Source organism: Fistularia commersonii, chromosome 27 (genome assembly GCF_037954325.1).
Source record: "Fistularia commersonii isolate RoL2024-O1a breed Wild chromosome 27, RoL_Fcom_v1.0, whole genome shotgun sequence".
Classification (NCBI taxonomy): Eukaryota; Metazoa; Chordata; class Actinopteri; order Syngnathiformes; family Fistulariidae; genus Fistularia; species Fistularia commersonii.
In genome coordinates, this window is record NC_141310.1 from 5,601,639 (window position 1) to 5,625,867 (window position 24,229).

At 38.8% G+C, this 24,229-nt stretch overlaps 2 protein-coding genes across 5 annotated transcripts; one reads left to right on the top strand and one right to left on the bottom strand.

The window, feature by feature from the left end:
• Positions 1–1,465: 1,465 nt before the first annotated feature.
• Positions 1,466–7,031, bottom strand: eif3m (eukaryotic translation initiation factor 3, subunit M). Its single transcript, XM_086174756.1, has 11 exons — positions 6,938–7,031; positions 6,320–6,452; positions 5,360–5,498; positions 4,874–4,997; positions 4,659–4,753; positions 4,304–4,387; positions 4,094–4,193; positions 3,718–3,799; positions 2,867–3,010; positions 2,400–2,460; positions 1,466–1,708 (listed from the first exon to the last, which is right to left on the bottom strand). Exons 1-11 carry the CDS (start codon positions 6,977–6,979, stop codon positions 1,585–1,587), a joined length of 1,128 nt encoding a protein of 375 aa, XP_086030882.1. The 5' UTR covers positions 6,980–7,031; the 3' UTR covers positions 1,466–1,584.
• A 10,248-nt stretch (positions 7,032–17,279) lies between these two features.
• wt1b (WT1 transcription factor b) lies at positions 17,280–23,249 on the top strand. Of its 4 annotated transcripts, none has more exons than XM_086174766.1 (9): positions 17,280–17,875; positions 18,879–19,001; positions 19,322–19,421; positions 20,728–20,808; positions 21,034–21,148; positions 21,260–21,407; positions 21,733–21,822; positions 22,359–22,451; positions 22,607–23,249. In XM_086174766.1, exons 1-9 carry the CDS (start codon positions 17,476–17,478, stop codon positions 22,726–22,728), a joined length of 1,272 nt encoding a protein of 423 aa, XP_086030892.1. In that variant the 5' UTR covers positions 17,280–17,475; the 3' UTR covers positions 22,729–23,249. The 4 variants fall into 4 exon arrangements, with proteins under 4 accessions (XP_086030892.1, XP_086030895.1, XP_086030894.1 ...); XM_086174769.1 differs by having other exon boundaries at positions 22,359–22,442; XM_086174768.1 differs by having other exon boundaries at positions 21,034–21,139.
• Positions 23,250–24,229: the final 980 nt, after the last annotated feature.

A 24,229-nucleotide genomic window follows, 5' to 3' on the forward strand; every position in this document is an offset into this window, starting at 1 on the left:
GTTAGGTCCGATGATATAACAGTCATATACCACATAACATCACAAGGATGTGATTTAAAATGTGTCACTATTTGGTTGTACATGCCAAGCCAAATCTGAAAATGAATAAGACTCCTTGCGTCTCACCAAAAAAAAAAAAAATTGCAAAACTAACTATATCAAAATGATAGTGTGGGGCGCTCATGGCATTTTCACTCGATTAACTAACCACAACACATTAGTATTTAAATCTGGTCCATCTCATATGACAGGCCAGCTCCATAACAGTTACTTAGAGGCAGTGAGACAAATTGGAGACCAGAGGGACCATTGACCAAGTTTGTTACACCTATCACTTTTAGACAAAAGGGACTTTTGTTAAAAGATATGAACAAAGATGTCAAGCTTGGCAACATTCTGTTCAGCCTTGGCAATATTACTTACTATCTGCACTATGTTTCACCTTGCGGGTGGCTGTGATGAGGCTGTGCTCTGGAGAATGTGTTTTAGGATTTACTCCTTCAGATAAGACCTCGGGATGCTGCTCCCTATGGACAACTGGACAGAGGTGAGTAGTGAGTCTACGCAGACCTTTGAAATACAAGAAAAACGAACACATCTGTTCATATGCCCTTTTTATCATTGCAGTATTTTAAAAGCATTTTTATAGATCCAATGATCTTTTTTTGTTTTTTCACAGGCCAAGCACTAACATACTGCCAAATTCACTTTTTTGTTTCAAAGGTGACGCAGGGTAGGAATCAAAATAGTGCAATGTCAGTAGTCTGCACTTCGTCAGCTTGTGCTGATTTCATCACAACCCCAGAGCAAGAGAAGTTCAGCAGACCCTTTTTAACACCTAATGCCTGGGTCATATATCATTAGTTACCATCTTAATGATCCAGAGCAGTGCTTCACCATACTTTTGGTACAGGCAAATGCAAGTTTAAGTTGTTTTCTAGTTTCCACACAAATCAGGAGTTGAGTGATTTGCGTGTACTACAGCTGGACAGAATCTATCAACCAAGTGGACAGTTTCAAATGTGCCCAGGCAGTGAATCATCTGACACCACAAGCACCAAGTGTTGATATTACAGTCATACAGGGATGACCTTAACAGATAAGTTCACATTAAGTTCCCATTGCCATTGTCACTTCCCAGACAAGTGAGCTCTTTGTTACAGCTCATTTCTCAATCAAAGTCAAAAGTTCATCTGATACTAGCAGGCTGTCCATTTATCAAAACCAGATGTAGAGATGCAAGTGGAGTCAGTAAATGAAATAGACATAGAAAAAAATGAAAAGATGTGGGTATTCAGAGAACAAGTAGTTTGGAGAGAATGACTATATTGTTCAACACTACACTTTTGGCTGTTTGATAGGTCCAGAACAAGTTGTGTTAGTGTTATGCGGAATGTATTATGTTGATTAAACCCAAAACAAACTCTTGCACACTTTTATATTTAAACAGACAGACATAATTAATGGTAATATCCACTGTTGTTTTATTGGAGGAATATAAAAACTGATTATTTCAGTTGAGGAATTTGGAGGGTAGAAGATGGTAAAGGGTCAGGTGGTCTGGCCAGTCATGTTCACGTGGAATTAAGCGGAAGGTGACAGGGCTGATAGGCTGGTCTTGACAGTGGCTAGATTGCCTTTCCAAGAGCTGAGGCTGTCATACAGCTGCTGCCACTGCTGCTTGCCAAAGGTTCGGTGTGTGCTGTGGCTGATTGAGTGGAAAATAACACAGAGAATGTTAAATTGACAAAATAATACAGGCAGAAGTCAAGAATAAATAACCTACAAAAACATGGTCATTTGAAATCTACAGCGCATCAATTATATTCTTTAGCAGAAACTTCTAGGTCCAAACCATATCGAAGAAGAGCCATAAAACATTTTACATTTTTCAGCAGAGCTGAACAGGCCAGAACCTGACATTTTGTAAAAAGACTGACCGCAGACAATTCTTTTGCACAGATTTAGGAAAACAAGAATTACGATACCATTTTATTCCTGGAGCACGTTATTAGAGACCCAATAATTCACTGAATTAGGATGGATTTGACAGGGCTACAGAAAAAAGCTAAGGGATGTCATTATCAGGGCTTAAAAAAATACAAACAAACACTACTGTCTTATTAAGTAAACTATTCTAACAATCACATTAGCAATTAATATGATATGCTAAAGGACAAGTGCATTATTTTAGTGGTCTCAAAATGTTTATTATCGAGTCAGGTGAAGCAGGGTGTCCATCAATGCTTAAGGGTGTGTAATTGAGGCTAAAGCGATCCACTAACATATGGCAGCTGGACAGGGTATCTTTTGTGGTGGCTTGGAATGGTATCAAACATATTCTAATCTAATATAGACACGTTAAACAATTAAATATGAAAGTTTGACAACATAGTTACCTCACAACAACTTTTCGTTGTGTCTGGTCAATTTTGCAGTAAACCATCTTGGTCCGAACAGCTATAAAAAAAAGGACACCGAACAAAAGCATTAGAAGAAAAAAAAAAAAAAGTAAAAGCACCAACAACAAGCACCAAATGATCATCTGACATCAACGTTTTAAGAATCTACATGCAAAATTGTAGAGGATGCAAATCCCTGTTACTCAGCACTAAAATGCTATTCTTGATCATGTGCCATCGCAGTTAGTAAAATCCTACGGATGATTTCTGATCACTGCATTCCACTTCAAGAAATAGACAAAAACTGTGACACTGAATACAAGTAAACCGATTACAAATTGAGAGTACCGTACATGCAAAAGCGGACACTATTCAATGTTTTTGTTTTAACTGCCTCGCTGTGAGAGGCGGGACATTTAATAAGGGTGGACTGCTGCAATTTAATTGACATGAAATGCTTCTACCGTCAATGACAAAAGCCTCGACATCATCAGCTCCAATCTGCAGCTCCTGCTGCATGTTGTCAAAGGAAATCTCCTTGAATTCTGCAGCCATGCCCATGAATGTCAACAGGCGCATCTTGGCCATGTTTTGCTCATGAGACAGGCCTGTGGAACAGTAAAAAACAGTCATGGTCCATTACTCCTGACTTTGGGAGTTTCCCAGTGATTACTGATTCTACAGTTATGGACCTGTAGGCAGGGAATCTACTTATTAACCAAAACACCACTCTGCATTTTCTGTTTGGAGAGTCCATCCTACACACACACTTGTAATTACAACTAATCATCCAGTAGTGAGAAAAGGCACACTGCTCACACACACACATTCCAGTTTTCTGTCAACAGATAACTATCAGAGTGCAGGAAATTGGCATAACCTTTATGAGTGAGACCAGTGTAAAGCAACTTCTAAAGTGTAATGCGGTGGCTAAGGCAATTTTTTGGATGTGGTCGAAAATAGAAAATTAAATAAAATAAGAACTATCAAAATCATTGTCTCCCCCTAAACTACAACTTGCTGCTGTGCAATAAAAATTTTATCTGCTTTGAAACAAATGAAAGGCCTTTTACTTTAATGCTTGTAAAAGAAATCCAAGCAGAACTGCTTTGGAACACTGTTGCAAGAGATGTAGTTCAAGTTGGAAAAACACACATTCAGTAAAGCCCAAGGCCAGCAAATCTGTCATCTCTCCCCTCTCCCTTAAAAGCAGAGCATTATGTAAAAAAACAGTAAATCAAAATTATTTATAAAGCCCTTTTGTTTGTGTCTTCAAACAGAATAATTTAACTCCTACTTCAAGCTATATACTTACCAAGAGAATCAATGAAGTCCTTGTTACTTTGGTAAAATTTCACATATGCTGCCAGTTTTGCACTCACAAAGATTGTTAATAGCTATGGAAACAAAGGAAGGAAGGAGCAAAGCTGTGAAACTTGTATCCACGGATACACTGGAGAGAACATTCTTACTGACAGGATAAAGTTAATATTTTAGTCATTTTTCTAATTATGCGTTTCCTTTAAGTAATTGACAACATTTCTAAACCCATCAATTACATTGCATAGAGGTTGTCAGACGACTGAGCTTGATGGATACTAGCCGAAATCAACATGCATAAACTTAACTGAGTAGACTGTCAACTGCAAAGAAAAAAAACGCGGGCAATCTGACCATCCTGAGGCACTCACATCATGGATGAGTTCTCCCTCCAGAAAACGAACTGGTTTTAAGGTTAGCAGGTGGTCAAAGAGGAAGGTGTTGGGATCTTTGAGAGCACGAACAATACATCTGTAGAGGAAAATTCAAATATATAAAGGGTGTGCAGTAAATCAAGGTTGAATTATGAAAAACAAAACTCAAAAAATAAACAAAAAAAAACACAAGAGCTTCAGGTTTACCTGTGGGCATCAACACGTGCTTGTGAAGCATTGTCTTCTGTGTAACTCCCCAACAACTCCACCATCACTTTTGCTGCAGGCTCACTGCAAATATTTATAGCTTTATTTGTAATACAAGTGAAAGACCACAGGCTAACATCCACAGGCTAACTATAGAACCATTATTTCAAATTAATGAACAGAATTAGAACTTTTGTTCATATCATATTAAACAAATTAAGGTTTAATTAAAAGAAATAATCACCCAAAGTTTTCAACTTAAAATTGCATTGTAAAACTGAGAAAAATCTATCTCTATTGATGAGGGCTGCGACATTTCAGCAATTATATAAGACTTGACTGAGCATTTACTTACCTTTTTTTACAGTCCACCAGAGCTTCGTATACAAGCCTCAAAAGAGTGTGCTTTTTCTCTGTGTTCAGGTTCCAGTCAGTAATCCACTTTCGGACCTGTTCCGATGGACATGTGCATTTAAGTGAAATTGAAAAGAAAAAAAACAATGCTCTATTGAGGAAAAAAAAGGATTCTGTGGATAAATATAGACAGGTTTTTACTTTGCCAACATATACCTGATCAAGGTCCGTTGGGATGAAGGCAATGGCATTACAGGTCGCTGCCACCTTAATGAGGCTACAGAAGACAGTGTATCTTACTGGTGTATTCTCATCCATGCCATGGAACAGGTTACTCAGCCTGTAACAAAAAAGGAAATGTTTTTTATTTGTTCAGTTCAAGATAGAGATTATATTTGCAGTTAACGCAGACCAATCAGTAAATACAAAGCTCTTGTTTTTAAAAATAGTTTTTTGGTGCTATGGCTCCAAATTTCCTCTACATGTACTTTTGGAAAATCTAAATAAAATCATGTTAACATGTTAACATGTAACATGTTAGCATGTTATCATGCTGAAGTGATTGCTTTACCAAAAGTGTAAAATAACCCAGCAGTAACCTACTTAACATCAGAACAGCTGGAATTGTTAGTCTTATGACTTTTAAAGAAATTAAAAAAGAGAAGATTCTTTGAATGAGTTCAGGGGCAAATGGGAACTTACAACTGCATCCTGAGAGAGGGTCTCTCTCCTTCACGGAATTTGACCAGTTTCTCACAAAGACTCTCAATGAGAGTTTCTTGCTTCTCTGTCTCCAGGATCAACAGTAGGGACACAATACTGTTCATCACACTTTCTACATCTACAGAGGGATACAGAAAAGGGCAGCATTAATACATTTATGCAGCAGTAGATATATTCAATTGAAACATAGACCTTGATGGGAAACAATTTCATATTTCCATTATTAAATGTGCTGTGAGGATAATTTGTTTTAGCATATTGTGTGTGAACACAGGATTGCTTGAATAAATGTAACATATATTAATAACTTGATGAATATTTAGATTTAGAGTTTATTTTACAAAATTAGACAGCTAAATTCCGAATGAATGGTTGTTTTCCACGGCAAACAAATCATTTTGTCAGTGATCAGATAATAAGCATCCCCCGACAGAGTAACAGCCATAAGCCCATCATCACACCTGTGCCAAATGAATAAACAGCATTTTTAAAATAAAGCTGACTTCAAAATTTCATTACAACATGAAACAAATAGCAAGGACACTAAAATATGACCAAAATCTCAATACAGAACATGTATAATATTATATATCTATATGTTGTATACTATTACATAGCATTACAACAGTTGCATACATTTTTGAGAAAATGTAGAGTACCTGAAAACTGCATTGAAGAAAATACTGATATACGACAATGAAATGCAGCGGTGAGACATTGACAATAGAGCACAAGGACTCCAAACCTGTCCAATAAAATAAAAATTCTGATATACTTGGGTTGAGTAGACATGTTACTGTGAAGTTGCTAAATTATTAATACCATATATAATCTACCTGTAGCACACAGAATGTAATTTTGGACAATGCAATAGTATCTGCAAACAATTTATTGCTTGTTGCTGGCACTGTATGAAAAACAAATGAAATAAATCATTACCTTTATCATCATCCTTGAGGCAAACGTCACACGCTTCGATGATCTGTGCCAGATCTACATGGAGTCCACCCTCAGAGTTCTCCTCGGAGATATCTGCTCCTTTGGACTTGATGTAGGCCCTCAGCTCTGACGCCTGTACACAAAAATAATTTCGCAAAAAGTACAATGTATTTTATTGCGCAATGACATTTAAATACAATGCAAACATGTATCTGTAATCCCCTGCTTTTGTATCAAGAAAACGACCTTTAATTGTACCAGTTAACCAGTATGTTGACCAAAATACTATTAACCCAAGCACTTAGTGCTGTTAATCTTAGCTGTCTGCTTAGTAAGTAAAGTTTGCGTTGATTGACAGCGTTAGCTGTAAATACAACAGTCTGAACACAAAGAGATGCTATAATCCAATATCATAGATTTGGGGATAATGTTTACAGGCGTGTATGTTTTCCCATACACCCCTGCTAAATTAGCTAACAAACGGCACGTAATGGTACCTCCATGAAGCGACTAGCATTTGTGCTAGCTAACGTGCTAATGTATGTGGATGATCTGATTCGCTTAGCGAGTCGTTCCGATAAGATCGGAACAACGTGGCGTCTGAAATATAAGACGTACCTGGTCCTCTTCCGTTATGTCGATGAATGCCGGTACACTCATTTTCGGTGACTATGTGAGCCTAGACGACGAAATCCACGCTCCCACCACTGCGGAGACCCGAGCGGAAAAGAACAGGCAATATCGCCGGCGAAACACTTGCTGTTCCGGTTCATGCAGTTAAAGGCATAGTCGACTAGTTGCGATACCAGCCTCACCTCTTTGCACACCGATTGTACAATGAATTATTCTGATTCCCTTAAAATACCTGAAAAAATGTTCCTTTTGATCCAATGCATAAATGAATTAAATGCCTTAACTTTATACAATCCTCCCATCAGATGTGAGACAACCTCCTAAATCTTCTCATTCATTACTTCCTATAGCCTATATTTTATATCAATCCCCTCTTTGGGGGGATTAACCCTGCATCACTAAGGTGATAGTAAGAGCGGTGAACCTGGAGGTTATCTTCAGTTGATCTTTGTAGACCACCATACTAGGCCCATCTCAGAGCCTCCAACCCGGAAACATTGAGTCAGTGTCAGAGGGCAACAATCCCCCACAATGACCCCACTGACCTGTGGATGCACTTGCTGGGCCTCTGTACTTTGTGGGATCCTGCGTATTGTTAAAATGTTAGGTCACTGGGTGATCGAGGTGAAGAGAGTAAGTGGTGCATTAGTTCACCCTTAAACTCAGGAGTCGGGTTTCCAATATTCGAAGTGTTTGAGCAGGCGATGTCCAGGGGTGAGGATACTGCGGGGTGCTTTCCATTTCCCTAAGGCTCCATGACTTGCACTTCTTGTTGTTTTTTTCACATTTCATTTTTGCTACTCTTTTTTTTTGAACCGCAAAAATATGTCATGTCAAAGTCAAAATTCCCCAGCGATCTGGTGTTTTTAGCAGTTACAGCCAGGGATCTGTTACATTCTACAGGATACACACCATAAAATAGTATGCTGTGAGGGAATGGCTGATGGAGTGTTTCACTGTGGTGTTCCTATGATGCTTCATTCTGTAGGGAAGGGAAATGCCTGGTACCAAATCTCACCCTCGCTCTCTCCCTGCCCTTGTATGCTGTCATTGCAAGGAATTTATAGTTGCTTCCTCACAAGTGTGCTTGTGTAACTCTGGGGTTTTCATTATCTGATTAACAGCTGTTGTCAAGTGCCTGGTGTATTTCAAGTCCAGAGTAAGAGTTTGGGGGGCTTTGAAGTTCCAGGTGCACATGAGACATGTTTTAGTATTCTTTAGAAGGTCTTTAAAATGCCACTCTGTGTTATAATGCCTTGTAGCCTTTTCAATATACAGGTCAAAATGCTCTATAATGAAATGGATATTAGACTTCTACAGTGTATATTAATGACACTGATCACAGGACAATTATCTGATTGCTAGAATTCTGTTGTAATTTTTTCAAATTTAATTTTTAATCTAACCTTTGCAAACTTGATAAAAATGATCTTCAGATACATATTAAATACCGAATAATATATCAGACTCATATCCCTGTATATGTTGGTCCATCTGCGCCAAGTTGAAAACTTAAAAGCAGCTTTTTATGTGTACCCTATATGATAAACTTGTCTGCTACATGCACATTCCTTGGAGACACGCAGCTGGCCACCAACCATATTTGGATGACAAAGACAAATGCACAGTGTGACCAAGATTTAATGTAAAGAAAATACATAATTACCAACCATTTGACTCAGAATACTGACAACAATCTGCTTCCTTGGCCCAGAAAAATATACAGGCACAAAATGGGGATATATTAAACTTATTCTATCACTGATGTTATGTTGGTATCTCACTTTAGCATCTCATCAAAAATGGGTCTAGACTTAGATATTTCAATCATTTTTCCACAACAAACTTGGTGACATTAGGGAGTGTGGATGTTATGGGATTCTGTATGGAATTTTATTTTAGCGGAAAACTCAAATACTGCCCAAATACTCATGTATATATAGGATGATGCAATACACAATAATATTGAGTGTGTTATTATGAGTAATGACAGTTTTTTTTTTTTTTAATTTCTTTATTTTTACGATTGCTTACATTATACAGTGTATATCAAAACTGGTAAATTGATGTGGAGGCACTGGTGATAAGCACATATAGTGCTCAAGCTGTCAATAACTTATGACTGGTAATGTCTTGACTGGATACATTGTTACATGAAGGTCTGGAATATTTGTTTTAATGAATATGTCTCTTCTGACAACATCCAGGTTTGTCTGATTAGAAATAGCTTTGCCTAAACTGCTGGCAAATTGCCTGCCCATCCTCCTACAAGATAAATGACTCTGAGCGAGGAGTAAGTTGAGCCCAGGTGTCTGCACTCTCCCTGTCAGCCAGCCAAGTGGTGAGTGTCCATGTAAACCAGTCTCATGGTCATCATCCAACATGGCTGCCTACCTTCCACCCACTAATTGTCTGGTTCCCACAGTTCTGCTCACCCTCACAATCTCTGAAAAATCCCCCTGCTCAGGCTCATCTATCAGCCAGTGACCTTGTCAGGATGCGTTGCATGAGTAACTTCCCTGCCTTCCTAGGTGGAGTGAATAGCTTTTTAATTACTTGACTCAGTTGACTCCCCTCCACACACACACTCACATACACACACACACACACACACACACACACACACACACACACACACACACAAGGCAAGGAACAAACAAATAAACAATTTAAAAGTAGAGAAACTTAACTTGACCTCCAAACTTAACAGCTAAATCACGTTAGCTGCAAATGATTGTTGGATCATTTTGCTTGAACTACACTGCCAGTCTTTGCTCTTCTCTCTACAGCAATGAATTAATGTCTCCCTTTTTCTTATTAAGCCAGCAGAAGGATTTTCATGCAACATTTGGCATGTTAGAATCAGCCAGAATGAATCAGAACCATCTTGCCAAGCTTGCTGTTTAAGCAATATACCTGTTTTGCCTAATTTTTATTAAAAATCTGAAAGTGAATTATTGTTTGCATTTTTTTTTGCTTGTAATATTCAAAGGCACATGTAAAAATGTACTTTTTACATTTTTAATACTTTGTTCAAAATACACAAATAACAAATAACTTCTTGTCTTGTAGCAAGGAGAGAAAATATTTATGTATTATTGTATCTGTTACCTAACCCCCCACCCCCCACCCATCTTAAACCCAACAGCTTCAGCAAGTTTGCAGCTGCACGCAGCACCCAGGGACCCACTCTCTCTCCCTTGACACCCTCACAGACAAAAGGAGACATGTAACCTCAAAATGGACATGAAATGGCCGAAACTTAGATTCACGACATTCTTGCTGTGTGGCAACAGAGATTACTATCATTATAACACCACAAAAATATCCACCACAAAAAAAAAAAACAATCACATCATGGTATAAAGGCCTGTGGCAAGCTTTTAAAGCTGCTCAACCTTTGTGATCAGTCCTCTACCCCCACCAAGATGATCAATTGGGCATGAGTTGCTGCCTGATTTGGCTTTGAGCGGATTGTTTAACTTTGCGGACCTTCAGAATTTTGTGCTAAATCCTATGAAATGATTCGGCAAATTTCAAGGAAGATCAAACTAATGATGGTGCTCAAAGAATACCACTGTTATCTTGCCATATCACTTAATGGCCGACTTCGTATCACAAATAACAACACAGTAATCCGTCAAAGAAGCTTCCACAGAGGGCCCGTTAATCCCCCCTATGTGGAATGTGTGTGCTTTGTTTCAACATTATGGCAGAGCAAAACGTCTTCCAGGAATTCCGATGTTTCTGCCTGGATAGAAAGACTCATTGCAGTGGAACTGGGGCTCCGTTCATGTTAGAGCGGTCTCTTGCTATCAGAATGTGTTTATATTGCACACACTCACAGGCGAGGGGGACGAATAAGTCTTTAAATTGAAGGATACCAAAAAGTTCAAATCAGTTCCATTAAGGGGTAAATTGCGGAGTAGCGGGCTTTAGAGGCCACATTACACAAATAATCTATTGAAACATTAAAAACTATGAAAACCTCATTAAGAATGTTTCATCATTTAATTTTTTTATTACTTTGAGACAATTTCCGACTTATTTAAAAAAGATCCCTTGCAGATTTTGATTAAATGTCTTCCTTTTTTTCCCCAGCTGTTTGAGTTATCCTTTGTCATATATTTACGTCATTTTCTCATGATTTTGGATTGCATGAAAAACAAACAAACAAGAAAGTACTTGCAAATTACAAAAATGTCCTTCAATAATTATCCAAAAACAAAACCTTTTTTCATTTCAAAAGATTCATTTTTTATACTGTGCAACAATTGTGGTCAGAATAACGGATTACATAACCAACACCAAGGAAATTAGTGAGAAACCATCATCTGTAAAGTAAATTTTTGCAATCTGGGGTCATTTTGCTTATCCATATCACTGAGGAAATCTTTTGGACTCATCCTGTAGACATTTGCTTGTCTAACCCTCAGTATGGGGCTTGAGGGTATGACAGCAGTAACTGGGAGAGATATCCCAAATATTTTCTGATGACTGCTCACACTCTGGTCACAGCTGCTAGGGTGTGACAGTGTGGAATACATTGTGGTTTACTGTAAAGCAGTGATAACAGCAAGGCTTGATCTTGACACACACACACACCTGCTGGGATGAGACATGAGTTATCCAGTAAGCAACAATTCCTTGAGTGTGGTTTGATAAAATAACAGACATGTCCAAGGATTTTTAAATGGAAGTATAAGAATAACCTGCTGTTCACTATGACACAATTTCCAATCAAACATCTTGCAGTCTTTAATGACTCATCTCAACTGTCAGGCTGTAACTTCCCACTTCTAACTCAAAACTACTACAGCCCAACAAGTGTGATATATACTGTATGTATGTATATATATATATATATATATATATATATATATATCTGTGTGTGTGTGTGTGTATATATATATGTACCCACTATACAAACACACACACACACACACACACACACTAACAGATTTTTTTATTTATAAATATATACTTATAGTATATACCATCATAGACAGATAGATAGATAGATAGATAGATAGATAGACAGACAGACAGACAGACAGACAGACAGACAGACAGACAGACAGACAGATAGACAGACAGATAGATAGATAGATAGATAGATAGATAGATAGATAGATAGATAGATAGATAGATAGATAGATAGATAGATAGATAGATAGATAGATAGATAGATAGATAGATAGATAGATAGATAGATAGATAGATAGATAGAGTTAATGCTTATAATATCCTTAAAATGCTACTTGGAATAAATCAAACCATACCTAAATCACAGCATTCTGTTAAAAATATATAGTTTAATATTGAATGACCGGAGTTGGGGCTGAGAGTCATTAGCAGCCTGACATATTGTTTGACAATAACAGTCATGGAATCTTACCAGCTCCCTTCTCAGATGGTCTATTCGAAAAGATGGATGGCATGAATATTGAAAAGGGAGCTGAGAGTGAAGTAGCAGAAGAAACTTTAAGTGAAACAAAAAAAGACAATTGTACATGTGAATCAGAGCAGGAGGAGTGTTGTGTGTCACATGCACCCTGAATTATTCACTCTCCCACATATCTTTACTCTACTTTTATCACAGGATCTGATATTACGCTCTGATATTGAGGAAATATGGGAAAGAATTAAATTAGAATTAGTTATTTTTCAGGAGAGGATAAAAAACACTGGGTTAGTCATTACTGACATGCCAAAAAAAATCAGTACAAGTTCTTACATAGAGCAGTGACTGATGATTATCTGTGTGTCCAAGTTAGTTTTCTCATTCTGACTGTCTCAAGCAGAACTTAATAAAGGAGGACAATTGTCCTTTTTGAGTTGTTTTTAATGACGCACACCACAGACAGGGAAGAGAGATTGATCCTTTTCAAGAAACAGCTTCTGAGTTTGTTATCCACATATTTCCATGCCCAAATAGACAAGTAAAGAAGACTTCTTATGCTTCTGTCAGCATATCAAAAAAAGTAGTGCTCTCTGGCAGGCTTATTTGACCATGTTGCATTTCTATTTATATATTTATTTTATGTAAATTAATCCAGAGATTCAAAAAGAAGCTTAATGACCCATCTGTCATCAGGTGCAATCGCACAAATGCAGATATTTATTAAAGTGGAAAAAGTAATTTCTGTTGCATGTGCCCTGTCAGGTCGCATATCCGTATAATTCATCATACAACGTTTTGGCTGAACCCAGCTTCTCAAATTTCTTCTTTTAACTCGTTTTGTTGTGGAAAGTGCGGGTCTTGTGTATTTCTTGCTGAGGGTCAGAAGTAGTAGTGACCATTCTACTCCCTCCTCACAGTGATGTTTTTTTAAACCCAGAGTTAACCACAAACTGATCTGAAGAATGGATGTATCTGGGGACTGCCATCCGTCATTGGGCCTGAAAGGGTTGTTTTCTCCTGGCCCCCGTCACCTTTGATGAATCCTTTCTAAAGACTCCGCTGGGGAAGGCACAGCCAGCATTTGCCTTGGCTCAGAGGCTCTGCATTTTTTTTTTCTCCTTCTCTGAATTTTGGCAAGATGCTCTTAATTGTGCCACAACCTTTTGTACATACAGTACATTATTTTAGCCCGTGTTTGTTTGTAGTGGGTGGATAACGGAAGGTTTGCCAATTGTTCAGGGAGAAATTAATTTTCAGTAATGTTGACGTCCTCTAAATGTCTTGGTGTTCTTCTGGGACATGGGCTTGCCTTTGCACTGTTTCCCAGAATAGAGTATGTCAGAGAACATTTCGTTTTCTGCTCTACCATAGTATAAACTCATAAATCTGCATTTAGTTTCAAGGGTCATTTCAAAGCCTATGAACCCTGTGTGGATGTCATCACACGCTTTCAGATAATATGATTATCATACTATTTCATTTAGATGCAAAACTTGGGCAAATATAACAGAAAACAGACAACTCTGTTTCATTTTATACATGTGTTTTTCACATTTGTTTCCAAATCACAGGTCTTCTGTCGCAGGTTTACTCCCACTGTTACACTGTCACGATTTTATTGGTGAATTTTGGTAACTGCAGTAGATTTCCTACTAATTCAGGGTAAATTTCTTGAACATTTTTATACATTTCTGGTGACCTCTTGCCGATTTCTTTCATTTAGCTCTCTTGATATTCTATTCCTAATTTTGTTTCCGTTTCATTCGACAAAACTGTTTAAAGTTTGTAGTTTTGCTATTGTCCCGGTAATTTTTCCTGAGATTTTTACTGATTTATTGCAAATGTGTGAAAGACATGTATTTGCTGGAAAAGTGTGGAATGAAGCATGAGCTTGGGGGCCTGTTAGTGACTGTGGGGCCCTGAGGAGGTCTGCAGTATTCTAAGAGAGAGCCAGATCCTGCTGGTTGTTGGAAATCATAGCTGCATATGCCTCAAAGCAGAAAATAAAGATAGAATCACAAACTGAGAACATGAAGAGCCATCATTCCAAGCAGAGGTGAAAAAGGACAATTTTCTAACCTAGTTCAGTTTCACAGGAACAGGGATGTTTCTTTGACCTCAGGCTGCTGTTAACAGGTCTGCATCAGCAGCAGGAATGTTACCACTCCTTTCTCTCTGTATCATACGATCCCTTCACTGAATTCTAAAGAGGAACGCCACAAAAGCTAAAATGCATTAAAAATGTGGAAATTGTGTCAAAGAGGATTCTGTGAATGCCACCTCAGCCGTTGACTGGCTACTGTCGTCATTTGAAATGTTATTTTAAGACTTCCCGTTCACTTTCTCCATGCATTTGTCTGTTCCTGTCCTCTGCTGGTTTCTAAGGTCTGCCCCCTCTCCCTCCAACTCACTCACCACTTCTTTTTAAGTTGAATTAGGGGTCAGTGATGTCACTGGAATTCTGGAGGAATATTCCAGATGGTAATTGACTAACACTCTTGAGCACAGACTGTGCACTACCTTATCTATTTTGCAAAGGATTTTGATGCTATTCAGAAATGATCATATGATTTTTTTTCAAAAAAGAAATCAACCTATAAAATGTATGCACTGGTTAGGTGTTCTTTAATTCTCACCATGATGGGTTGTATATGTGGCCTACTGCTATCAGTTGAGTAGTGACCTTGCAATGCCTCTTTTTTGGAATAACTTCTGTTTGCTATGGTATTGATGGTAAGACAAAACAATAATGCGTTTATCAGGGATCTAGAGACCCTTCTTCCTGACAGTAAGTTAAGGAGGATGAATGGTCTATACCATGCATTAATCTTCCTCTGTCAATTAATCAAACAGACATTCTAATAACTCTGAAACATGACAGGAAAACACACCAACAACTCTGTCAAATAGCAACTTTGCATGTGAGAAAATTCTCAAAAGTCCACATCATTATTTCTTACATGTGGTTGAGTTAAAACATATCAAAAGGAGGGGTTTGGAATTGTGTAAATGATAACTGATAAAAGTGTAAATGATGACTTATAAAAGAAGGTTACCATTAACTACAAACAGCATATCTAAGGTAGAATCGGATTCTAGCACTGTATCGCTTGGACAGAGAAGACAGGATCATCTACTTATCTACTTATCACAGAATCATGGCGACAAAAAAGTTAGCCCCTTAAATTATGAGTTGAATTCCAAACAGACGTTAACATGGAGGCTAAAAAGTTTGATACAAAGCATTGGAGGAAAAATCCTCTTAAAACAGACCTGGGCATTTTACGGCCCGCGGACCACATCCGCCCCATTTTACTTTCTTATCTGACATGCCAAACTACTTTCTTTGAAAATGTATATGGTATTTTTTATCAATATTGAATTTGAAAACTCCTTTTCTTCCTTTTTAAAAATTTTGTATGGAGGATTGCATACAAAATAGTGTCAGTACATTTATGTGATCATTCATGGCTTTAAAATTGAAATAAAATGCCCCAAAAATTAAATATTTAGACTGCAATTTTCATTTTGTTCAATTTACATGATACCTTGTTGGCCTGCGCATAAAAATGAAATCGAAAATGTAGCCCGCCACCCAAAATAATTGCCCACCCCTGTCTCAAAATGTTATGTGGAAGTAACAAATGGTCCACACATTGAAAAGCTAAATTCAATTTGAATGGTATTTCACCTTTTCACTAAGTTAATCCAAATAAAGTACCTTACCTCAATGATATGTCAAGACTTCACTTTGTGAACACTAAAGATTTGTGTGGTGTAATCATAAACCTTTCATTATTACACCAAACAATACAAGGAGAAACGCTCTGTCTAATTTGACAATTATTGTAATTTTAGAAGATACACAGCAGCTGTCTTGAAGTCATTGACATATTCCAAAGAGCTGCATTCCTCCTGAGTTCCGCATTGACTTGAGCTTGACATTATGTCAAAAACTCCATCTCTTAGGAACTTTCGTACACACTTGTGTGTTTGTACAGCAATCAAAGAGAGGACAGTCATTGACATAATACATTCCCCAGCCCCAGCATGAGCCAAACCTTAAAATTCAATCCAAACACTCAAACTTCACCTGAGAGGTGTCTTAAAAAGACACGCACTGGAATATCTTTGATTTTCCTCATTGAAGTGATTTGCAGCTCAAATTTTTCCTCACATAGTTAACTATACAAGCAAACACACACACACATGCACACATGCAGACACACACACAAACACACACACACACACACACACAAACTCGATTCCCTCTCCACCACTAATAAATAATTATGTGTTTGTGTGATGTGGACATGTTCCAAGACAATACAGTTTGTGTGGCTAAAAATACTTTTACCGAAATGGGAAATTCACAGCAGATAAAAACAGATAAACAGATGAAACTTTGTTTCTGTCTTTTTAATATCTTGTAGTTCATGTTTTGACTTGACACAATACTTGTTTACTTGTACATTTTCAGGTATCTAGTATATTGCTATTTAAAATCAAAACACTCACTATTAGATAGCAGTCAAAGTAACTAACTACAACTCTAATGAGAGTCATCTCTTTTACTTACTATGAGCTCTTTTATGTTTTTGAAACCATTTCCATTGCCCTCATTTTTATAGAATGTGAAAAAACATCTTGCTTTTCAATCTCACACACTAACACAAGTATTAAGTATGAGCAATAGCCAAACTTGAATAATGTATTTAAAAAAAAAAAAGCGAGATTCACTCATGCAACCGTGTTGTTAGTCAGAATCTACTGAGAAGTGTTGTGTGTGGGTCAGAGCAAAGCAAGAGTCATCTTCTCCACAGCTCTGCTCGCTCCTCCCCCTATCTGATGATTTACCCAGTATTTGAGCCTTCAGGAGACTAAAGAAAGGCAGACATTATAGAGATACAGGGACAAGGCAGTTACCCTCACAGACTCCCACCCACTGCAGATAAGAAGGTCATCATACTCTTTACTCTCTTTACTCAAGGTGGGAAATATGGCTTCTTAATATCTTGCAGCTACTGCTGTTTATTTCTACAAGACTTTTTAATCTCACTACAGTCCCTTCCACTGGAATACCATTATTCTGTTGGACTCTCTGGAACTTGCAGCCCCGATGCTGACTGAAGCGTGTGGAACCATGTCAGATCTGACTCTCTTACCTCCAGGACCCCCCATGTCCTCCCTTCCCGGAGCTACAAGTGGCTGCAGCATGTCTGTGGGCAGCAGCCAGTGGAGCACGCTCCTCGATCTCCATCCCGCCTCTCCTTACAATCCTGTGCATTCCCATCACTCTCTCATTAAGCAAGAACCAGGTTGGGGGACCGCCGACCCAATCGAGGATCCACACTGTGGACTCGGGGCCTTCACAGTGCACTTCTCTGGACAGCTTACCGGCTCAGGCCCCTGTCGGGTCGGGCCTTTTGGGGAGTCAACTGCAGGCCAGCCCAAGGTATTTCCCAGTGGAACCTACCTCTCTGGTTGCATGGACAGCTCCTCTGCTCCCAGGAACCAGGGTAAACATCACACACCCCTCTGTCTTCTCTGCTCATCGAATCATCTAATTGCACAGCTTTAAATAGACATTTGTTATTTTTTTTTTGTTGTTTCTTGATTCTGTTCAAATATAATGTCCATCTCTTGGCCAAAAAGTTTTTTTATGCAAGTGGATGTTTAGGGTCTGCTTGGAGTGTTGTGTCTGGGGAGGATATTTTGTGCTGTTCCAGGTCATTGTGTCCTGAGTCAGGAATGGATCTGATAGTTTTCTGGTCAGAGAGATCCATTACATCCACTCTGCACATTTTTATTTTTATTTATTTTATAAAGTGTCTCAACTACCACCATGCAAGCTAGTCACTACAAGCGATAGTATGATAAGGAGTAATTGTTATGGTGTGATTTAAATTCAGGATTACCTTTTTTTCCTTCAATATCTGAAAGATAGAGTTTTATTTTTAGACTTGCACAATGTGGCATTTCATTCTGATTTTTCTTGATTATGCAAAAAAATAGAAAACGTATTTATAGCACTTGAAAAAACACACGCACTTGCTTAAATCAATACGTAAATATACTTGTATAAATGTACATCTCTATATGAGCAAATTTGTTACTAAGAGCATTGCAAGTTTATAATTATCCGTACGCAATTACACGCCCTTTAAATACTTACAAATATAGCAAGCATTCATACAACTTTATTACTTTCGTGCTTATTTCTGAGATTATAACTGTCTGTCTGAGATGATCATGCCAAATTTCTTTTTCCACCTGCCATAAATATTGTGACCACAAAGCCAAAGATAGATGGCAGGAGGGAAAGAATATGCTATATGGAAAGAAGATTTAATATTTTGATGAATGTCTCTCGGTAGAAAATCTTGGAGGGAATGGGAGCTACAAAAAAATTCTCATATCTAACCAATTCGGGGAGACCTTAAGGAAACTTCAGTTTGTATTAATTTCAAGATGAAATGATCATTTTTACTTTCTGACACTTCTATTCCTGTTCTCTCTCAGGTTATGGAACAATGGCTTTGGACAGCAACCCTAGTTATGGGCACACTCCCTCTCATCATGCCCCTCAGCTCCCCAGCCTTTCCTTCAAACACGAGGACACACTTTCGCCTTCAAACAACATAGGTAACAGCCTGCATCTGGATGCCTTTCCCCATATTCATTGAACACACATTTACATATCACAACAAAATTGTCGCTGTCTGCTTGCCATCATCGCTCTGTTTCTCCGCTATGGATTTGCCAAACACAGTCATACAGGGGCAAGCACATACACTGTGGTTCTTTATATGGTTAATGATAACTTGAAGAAATAGCCTTATGTGACTATGCTTGAATGTCAAGCCCTGTCAGGGGGTCAGTGTAAAATACAGACATGAGAAGGACCACTGTTCTTGACTAAAAATTATTATTCTTGTTAACCTTTTGCCTTTTGTTAAATATAGTAGACCAACAGTACCCAGCTCCTCCACCTGTGTTTGGGAGCCACAGTCCTTCAGAATCAAGTGGCAACAACCAACCCCTTTTGCTGAGAAACTATAACAGGTAGGTCTAATTGTCCCTGCATGTATTTGTTGTTGTAACGTGTAACTATTCTTGTTTCCTATCTCTTTCCAGCACATTTTCAGTGTTCCAGGAACCACTCAATCTGTTATAAATGTCAAACGCTTTGTCTTGACATCACATGCTTGCTCACTTGCTGGTAATTTCTGGAAGTGTGAACTCAGCACTGCTCGTGCACTGACAAAGATGTGAATTCTAATTTGTTTTGCAGTTAAGTGCTGCCCACTGGTGCTGAACACAAACACAAAGTGATGCACTGCTGATGGGTGATCCCACCCAAAGCAAAATGCAAAATAAGCAAAATAAAAATCAGGAATAGTGAGTTACACGGGTGGAGGTCTTGTCAAGGCTGATAATGTGCTTATTTTGTAGATCTTTTTCCCCAACTTGTTTTCATTTTGCTGAAAACACCTCCCTTGGTCGATTTGTATGAAATTCTTTGAATGCCGCTCTGTGATGTTATTGGAGAAAAGGCACATGTGCAACCCAAATACTGGAGGAGCAGATGATAACAAGAGAGAGGTTTTTTGCTGTGGCATGAACTGGAAACACTCAAACCAAACACGCGCACACACACACACACACACACACATACACAGTGTATGTATGTCAAATAACAGTGAGTCTTTCCACAGTTTGCCGGAGCTGATTAGCAACCTATCATGATCCGTCCCTCAAGGACTTCTCAAGGAATGCTGTCCAGAATTCCCCCGAAACTCTTTCCCGCCTTTAATGATACTGAGGACAGAGTGATGTCATGTGTCGGTCCATGGTGTACTAGGCACGGAGGCACTCACCCATGCAGGGAGCACAATCACATCTCCAAATGTGTGTGTGTGTGTGTGTGTGTGTGTGTGTGTGTGTGTGTGTGTGTGAGTGTGTGGTTGTATGCTCCAGTGTGATGTGCCAAGGTAAAGAATGGCATGGAGCCCATGGTTTTTAATGAAGCCAGGGAGTGTGGTGGGTGGACAGGATGTGTTAGTAAGCGAACCATTTGGAGATCCAAATGTCTTCATTAGCCATACAAGGGGAGATATGTGACATGGAGAATGCGCAGAAACATAAATATTTCCAGTGTTTTCCTTTTTCAAGAATTTCCTCGCTGAAGTATTTAAGCAAATAAATAAAGATAAGACAAAACATATGTCTTCCTGTTTCTCAAAACTGTATTCTATGACCTTGTAATGTACATATTTTGTTGAGAGAGGCTCTGCCGAAATCATTCAAAGTAGTGCAAAAGTTCTTGAAAATCATTTTTTGTTTTTCTGTTGTTTTATGTTTTGTGCAGTGATAACCTGTACCAAATGGCATCTCAGCTGGAGTGCGTAACATGGAACCAAATGAATAACCTTTCATCTTCCATGAAGAGGTAACAGAGATAATATGTTGTATTCTTGAATCTTAGTGTAACAGGAAGGTAGAAGAGGACAAAGACTATCATACAAGAAACTGGACACACGAGATCTGACCCTTCAACCCAGTTTCAACCAAAACAATGAATCAGAAATGACTGCCTCTCGGAAAAATGAAAATCAATATTTTTTGATATGCTTTTTTTTAGTTTTACAGTTATTTGTTCTGTTGTTCCTTACAGTGGCCATGCAACCAGCTACGACAGCGATCCCTCAGGCCTGCCTCCACCCATGCTTCTCAGTGCCCAGTACCACATACACACGCATGGTGTCTTCAGAGGGCTTCAAGTCAGTCAGGTTAAAACACACCTAATAACAACAAACACACACAATTACATCAAAAACTATGCATAAGTTACTGTCCCAACTGAACCTCTGGATCAACATATTTTCATCTCTTTCTGAAAGGATGTCAGAAGGGTCTCAAGTGTTGCTCCTTCAGGGGTGAGGTCGTCAGAGCCCAACGAGAAGCGCCCGTTTGTATGTGCTTATCCTGGCTGCAGCAAGAGATACTTCAAACTATCGCACCTGCAAATGCACGGCCGTAAACACACAGGTGAGCTGCGATTTTCACCCCCTTTTTGCTAATCTGACCCCCAAATGCTTTAGTCAATAAAACGATGGGGTCCCCCTACAAATTCCAATGTTCAAGGGGTATGAGTGAGTGGTTGAGTGGGCTGATTTGAATGTGTTGCGCTATAAGAAAAGTGCGGATTAGAAAATATGTGAGTGCAGTTGACCTTCCCTAGATGAACATCATCTGCTAACAATAGACTGTTTACAGGAGCACTAATAAAACACCAACAGTCATTTTGGCATATCACTTAGAGTTCCAGATGGCAATGAGTTGGATCATGATGACGCAGTGTTTTATATTTCAGGAGAGAAGCCCTACCAGTGTGATTTTACCGACTGCGGACGCAGATTCTCTCGCTCAGACCAGTTGAAGCGTCACCAGCGAAGACACACAGGTTTGCTCATATACAGCTCAAGATTAATTGTCAGTTAGCTGCTTCAACCAAAACATGGACAGAAAACACTGAAGTGCTCTGATAGTTCAATGTAAAATAGAATAGAATAGTATAGAATAAAATAGAACTTCATTAATTCTGAAGGAAATTCTTTTGCCAGAAGGCTCTAACATTACATCCACTCACTTGAAACATGATATTGATTTTATTGATTTTATTGCTGTCAGAATATCCTAATTACCTAAAATTACTGCAAAAAAAAAAACAAACTATTAAAATATGTTCGACGGTAATCATCAAAACAAAGTCAGAATTTAGCACACTGCTATGTCAGCAAGTCTGACCAGAACATGAGCAGGACTCTTAATTCATTTAAAATTAAAAGAGAGTTGAAAACAATGAAGTCTAATTAGAAATGGGACACACATTTATCTAAAATGTTTTTCAAACGGTATTCGTAAAGTACAACAGTCTTTCATCACACTTTTGGTCTTTCTGTCTGCCACTGCCAAAAAACCCTGGTTATCTTTGTGCAGGAGTCAGACCCTTTGAGTGTGAAACGTGTCAGAGAAAGTTTTCACGGTCAGACCATCTTAAGACTCACACTCGGACTCATACAGGTAAAACAAGTGCGTATACCTTTATTTTCTTCTGCATTTTCCATCTAGTGAGATAATTTTCCTGATAGCGCTCCTGATGTTGATCCATGTAAAACAAGAGCTAGTTTGCTCTCAAGCAATGATGTTTCTGTTTTTCCTTTCTTGTTTGTTCCCCCTTTTTTCAGGTGAGAAGCCCTTTACCTGCCGCTGGTCCAACTGTCAGAAGAAGTTTGCGCGCTCTGACGAGCTGGTGCGCCACCACAGCATGCACCAAAGGAACCTGACCAAGCTGCAGCCTGCCATCTGAGCAGCCAAAGGAGGAGGAAGGTGAAATTATTTTGTGCCAGCTAGTCAGAGAAAGACACTTGGAGCCTGGTCAGCAGTTAGTGTGCATTGCCAGACCTGCAGAGGGAGCAAGCACAGCTGATGCCTCTATCAACTACATGACATCAGAAGAAAATGGAGTCCAGGATGATTCATGAGGTCTTCATGGTGCACTTCAACTGGCACCTGTTTTGGTCATTTTATTAAAAATGTTAGCACTACAGTAACTCTGAGCCAAGGAGAAGAGGGAATGCAAGATTAGGAAATTCTGACACTTTTTTTTTTTTAAATCATTATACACTTGCACTGCCGTTTCCTTTTACTTGTCACTATGAAAATGTGCTGGACCCTGTAAACTGGATGTAGAAAATTAACAGTCTGTAACACCTAGTCCCTTGGTCTGAACACACAGTTTGCTTTGGAGAAACCGAACACTTTGTAAAGTGCACATGAAACACACCCTAAAATGCTGTATATACAATGTCTATAAGCTGATTTTTTCACTGTACGTCTTGATGTTTATAAAATTATGAAGTTCTTGCTAGCCTTGTAAGTCTGTGTGTCAGTGTGTGTGCACACATGTAGCATGCTACATGTGTGTAAGGAGGTGTTGTCAGGTTGTGAGGCCACCTTTGGGTGCTGATGGCTGGTGGGGGTGACAGACAGTAAAACAGCACTCTTCTGAGACTGACAGGGTGGAGGTCTCACCCTCCTAAATCTCAGGCACACATCGCCATAACTAGGAACATCTGGAGTTTAATAAATCTCATTAGAAAAGGCACATACCTCAGTGTCAGCTAGCTGTGCCTCATAGATTGCCCCCTCCCTCATGCGCTGGGCCCCAACGTGCACGTTGGTCAAAACGGCATTTTACATCCTGGATCCACATGATGGCAGTATCAGCCTTTACACTCTGTTGCTGCACCGAGCCTCCATTTCCACATGTTAATGTGTGACTGCAGCCAAAAGACATCTTCTAATTTTATAACTCAGTCAGATGATTTGTGTGGAATTCACCGTTGCCCTCAGTGCTGCACACTGGCCACAATAAATATGTTAATTTGGATGTAAGTGATAAAAAAAGAAAAGTCTCAGAGGCTCATCTAATATACATAATATAGATGGACTTGTATGACAGCACACATGCAAGTGGATGAGAGATCAGATGATTCAGCTACAGCAGGTATGTTAATAAAATATGACTTGATGTGGGCTCAGTGAGATGCTGCATGACTCTTGTGGGCTAGTGATGTCATACCTGGAAAAGTAACGCAAACACGCACATACACGCTATGGTATATTAAGCTCCTGGCTACATGTTCACAAATTGAAACCACATATCCTGAAGGAGTTCAGTCAAACTCAGCAGAATAACAAGCAGGGTAGGTGGATCTCTTGTTTTTTTTTCCACGGACCCTTTCTAAACAAACATGAAGATTAAAATGATGTTCTCCTGTTTCAGGGTCATAGATTGTTCATTTGAA

Bases quoted from the DNA above. Each gene is read 5' to 3' on its own strand.
- eif3m (XM_086174756.1), bottom strand. From the start codon at position 6,979: ATGAGTGTACCGGCATTCATCGACATAACGGAAGAGGACCAG. The intron at 4,998-5,359 runs GTAAGTTCCCAT...TTTTTGTTACAG, and splicing joins CCCTCTCTCAGGATGCAGTT to GCTGAGTAACCTGTTCCATG. The intron at 4,194-4,303 runs GTAAACCTGAAG...TTTCCTCTACAG, and splicing joins GCACGTGTTGATGCCCACAG to ATGTATTGTTCGTGCTCTCA.
- wt1b (XM_086174766.1), top strand. From the start codon at position 17,476: ATGCTGACTGAAGCGTGTGGAACCATGTCAGATCTGACTCTCTTACCT. The intron at 21,408-21,732 runs GTGAGCTGCGAT...TTTATATTTCAG, and splicing joins GCACGGCCGTAAACACACAG to GAGAGAAGCCCTACCAGTGT. The intron at 22,452-22,606 runs GTGCGTATACCT...CCCTTTTTTCAG, and splicing joins GACTCATACAGGTAAAACAA to GTGAGAAGCCCTTTACCTGC.